At 60.6% G+C, this 3506-nt stretch overlaps 1 protein-coding gene across 1 annotated transcript in view; it reads left to right on the top strand.

Moving 5' to 3' along the window:
- The first annotated feature begins 8 nt into the window (after window positions 1-8).
- Window positions 9-3506, top strand: part of LOC113206595 (homeotic protein labial-like) — a 25030-nt gene continuing 21532 nt past the window's right edge. The window contains exon 1 of the mRNA XM_052270465.1: window positions 9-671. Coding sequence (XP_052126425.1) covers window positions 110-671 — 562 coding nt within the window. The 5' untranslated portion in view covers window positions 9-109. The remainder of the gene's footprint in view (window positions 672-3506) is intronic.

The following is a 3506-nucleotide window of genomic DNA, read 5'->3' as shown; positions in this document are numbered from 1 at the left end:
CCCACCGCACGCCCCCCCGCACGCCCCCGGGCACCAGCACCACGAGGTGGGGCCCGCGCACCCTAGCCAGGGGCCTGCGGGACCGCTCAAGGTGGAGCAGGCGCAGCACATGTTCTCCTCCCAAGATGAGCTGTACGACCCCCTGGGGCACGTCAGCCACCACAACCACCATCACCACCACCTCCACCACCACCACAACCACCACCGGGAGGACTACGGAGTGCCCCGGACCGAGGCGCAGCAGTACCTGGTGCAGCGGCCGCCCGTCTCCCCCCAGTTCAAGGAGGAATACTCGTCCCACCAGGTGGGCGCCCTGCCCTCCCCCGACACCCACCACCCTGGAGGCCAGCTCTCCGGCGGCCAGTCGCAGGGCACCGTGCCGTCACCGGGGCAGGGACAGGCAATCCTGGGCGGAGAGGCCCCCTACTCGCACCTCCACCTCACGCCCCACCACCATCACTCCCATCACCATCCTCACCACCACGTCCACCACCAGCTGCAACACCAGCAGCAGCAGCAATCCCACCAGCAGGGGCAGCTACAGCAGCCGCAGCAGCACCACCAACAGCAGCAGCAACAGCAACAGCAGCAGCCTCCTAGCCAGCAGCAGACGCCCCCCGTGCCGACGTACAAATGGATGCAGGTCAAGAGGAACGTCCCCAAACCTGCAGGTAAATGAGAACACTTCAGTAGAACCTCGGGAGAGATTTTCTGCGACAAAACGACAATCGTGACAGAGAATCAAAATGGCGTCAGCGTGCCAACTGCCGGTCTCCATAAGGGTTGACGTTCCCCCTTTCCCCCTCCCCCACTCACCTCCACGCCCAGGGCCAGCCTCATTCATTAGCCAATTAGCACTCCCTGTCCCCGGATTACCGCTGGGATTTGGCCCGCGTGGGCGGGGGATCCGAGCGGCCTGAGAGCGCGCAAAACAGGCCGAACGAGGGGTGACTGTGTGGCTTCTAGCGAGGCGCGCCGCGGGGCGGGAGGGAGGGAGGCGTGGCCACAGCATGGCCATGACCGGGGCACATGGACAGAATCCTCCTCGGCGCATCACTTTGCATTCCCGCACTGCAACAGGAGGCATCACTTTACAACACATTTTGTTGCTATCTCAATGAGGATTACCGGCTGCACGATAGCGCAGCAAAACTACCTACCTGTACTTCGGCACGGTTGCGAAGGCAAAGTGATAATAATCGCTGCTGATGAGAGACGTAACCTAAACCTCGCACTTATGTACCTACCACATGACTAAGGATCAAATTTTTTTTAGAAATGATTTTATTGTTGTTTTTTGCGTGTATTGTTGTCTTGTGTTTTGAATACGATGTGACATGTGCTCCGCATCACAACTCTTTTCGAACGACGCTTTTTGAACTCCGTGGATCCGCACCCAACAAGCACCAGCTGATCAATGTGGATCACTCGACGTATACCGGGGCACTACTCGTCGTCAGTGTGAATAACCTCTCTCTCCGGCGCCGCGGCCCGCGTTGGGCGGCGGCGGCGGCGCCTGTCCGGCGGCGCCTCGCGTCGCGACGCCCCGCCGTGTCGCCAGGAGGATTTCATATCGAATGTCTGGTGACCGCGGCGGCGCGCGGCGGGGGCCGGACCAGTGGGCTTAGAGCGATGATAGCGGTGCAGAAAGTGCGGCATCCTGATTGAATAAAATGACCGAGCCAATATAGCCGGCCGGCCAAATCTCGGTAGCGGTTGCGATGCGAGGACGTCTGTATGGTCTGTGTCCTGATGCGCCTTTTGCAGCCGGAGGCAAGTCGAGAAGGTTGTGACAATGTGTGTCCTCTTGTAAAAGGGTGGGTTCAGTTTCCTCTCATTGGCTCAATATTTTTAACATCGGACTTTATGGCCATTGGTGCCATGTTGTCGGTTCCAAACGGGTTCTGAATTTCGTGTCAACGTTGTTTTTCGCTCTGGCTATCCACCTAGCTGTTAGATATACTTTGAAATTTTGCAATAGTTCAACGAATATTCAAACTTTAAAGTAAACTTTCTGGGGCTCTCTCGGGTCGGGACAAACCTTTGGACCGTTTTGGCGCCCCCTCACAACCCCTCCCTGCGCTCCTGCGGGGCGCATTTTTGCCCCCCCCCCTGGAATGCATTCTGGCTCTCTTCCGGGATTCTTAGGGAGGGACAGCCTACCCCGCCTTGCCGCTGCGCTGAAGCCCGTCGTCGGCGTGAAAGGTGCGTCCTTCGGGGACAAAAGTCGCGCTCACGCTCCGCCCATACCGAGGCCTCTGCCGTGCTCGTGTCCGTTGCCCTGCTCGTGCCCGCGCTCCTACCCGTGCTCGTGTTCGTGCCCCTGCCCGTGCTTGTGCTCGTGCCCTGCTCTTGCCCGTGCTCGTGTCCGTGGCCCTGCTCGTCCCCGTGCCCGTGCTCGTGCCCCCGCTTGTCCCCGTACCCCTGCTCGTGCTCGTGCACGTGGAGGCGAGGCGGGTTTGTATTTACATTGGCCGATGGCAACAACGCCGCCCTCCTCTCCTCGCTTATCGTCGCCGAGCTGCGCCGGGCCGGCGAACGCCTCCCGTGATCCTGATCCTGACCAGCGGGCTCCCCCTCCGCTTTGGCCGTGGCGCTTATCGGAAGGGCTGCGTGTGATTGTCAGTTTTGTGTGTTTGTGTGCGCGTAGGTGTATACCTCTGCTGGGCGTGACTGTGTGGACGGAATAGGTTTGCTGACACGTGTATATCAGCAGATGAACGGGGCGCTGTTAGCGGTGGACGCGGTGCCGTCTGGCGTCGCGTCGCGTGCTGCTGGTGGCGTCGAGAGTAATGACGGCGAGTCCTCAGCCGTCCACACCGGGCTCGTGTCCCTCGTCGGCGCGGCGGCGGCGCCCCCTCGGCGCCCCCCTTGACCCGTCGCCCCCCTCCCCCCCTCGTCCCCACCGTCCCCTCTCCCTGGCAGCGCCAAAGATAAGGGCGTCAGCCGTCGACGCGATTCCCTTACGCTCGTCTGCTGCCCACGAAACCGACGTGAGGAAGGAGAGGGGGGTGAACGGGGGACGAGCCGGCGGCGGCGGCGCTTCAGGTTGGGCAGCGCGTCGTGCAAGTAACTGCGCCGCCGTCCTCGTGCCCTGCCTGCGCGCGGACCGTGGGAGATCCAGATGAATGAGATGACAGAGTCATGAATGATTACCGCTGAATAATTCACGTATCATGTCTTCGTGCTTCACATACTGATATTATTATTATGATTTACAAAAAAACAAACCAGCATGTTAAGGCAGTAGGCTGGCAAAGGGTTAGAGGAAAGACATGTGACTTGCAGACCGTGCCCCCGCCCCCCTCCCCAACCGTCACCCTCATCCCCTCCATACGACCAAACTTTGCCGATTTCGTAATGCAGCAGATCAGATGACTTTATATGGCTCTCTCCCCCCGCGCGCGTGTGTGTGTAAGCTTGATCGCAGAATGAGGGGTTGCGCGGGGTGGGACCTGGGTCCCCCGCGGCAAGCGACAACAGCGAAGGTGGAGGGGGAGGGGGGG

The sequence above is a fragment of the Frankliniella occidentalis genome, unplaced genomic scaffold (genome assembly GCF_000697945.3).
Source record: "Frankliniella occidentalis isolate FOCC.00 unplaced genomic scaffold, Focc_3.1 Scaffold124, whole genome shotgun sequence".
In the NCBI taxonomy this organism is placed as follows: Eukaryota; Metazoa; Arthropoda; class Insecta; order Thysanoptera; family Thripidae; genus Frankliniella; species Frankliniella occidentalis.
Note: the sequence above shows the minus strand (reverse complement) of the source record. Positions and strands in the feature narration are given on the sequence as shown.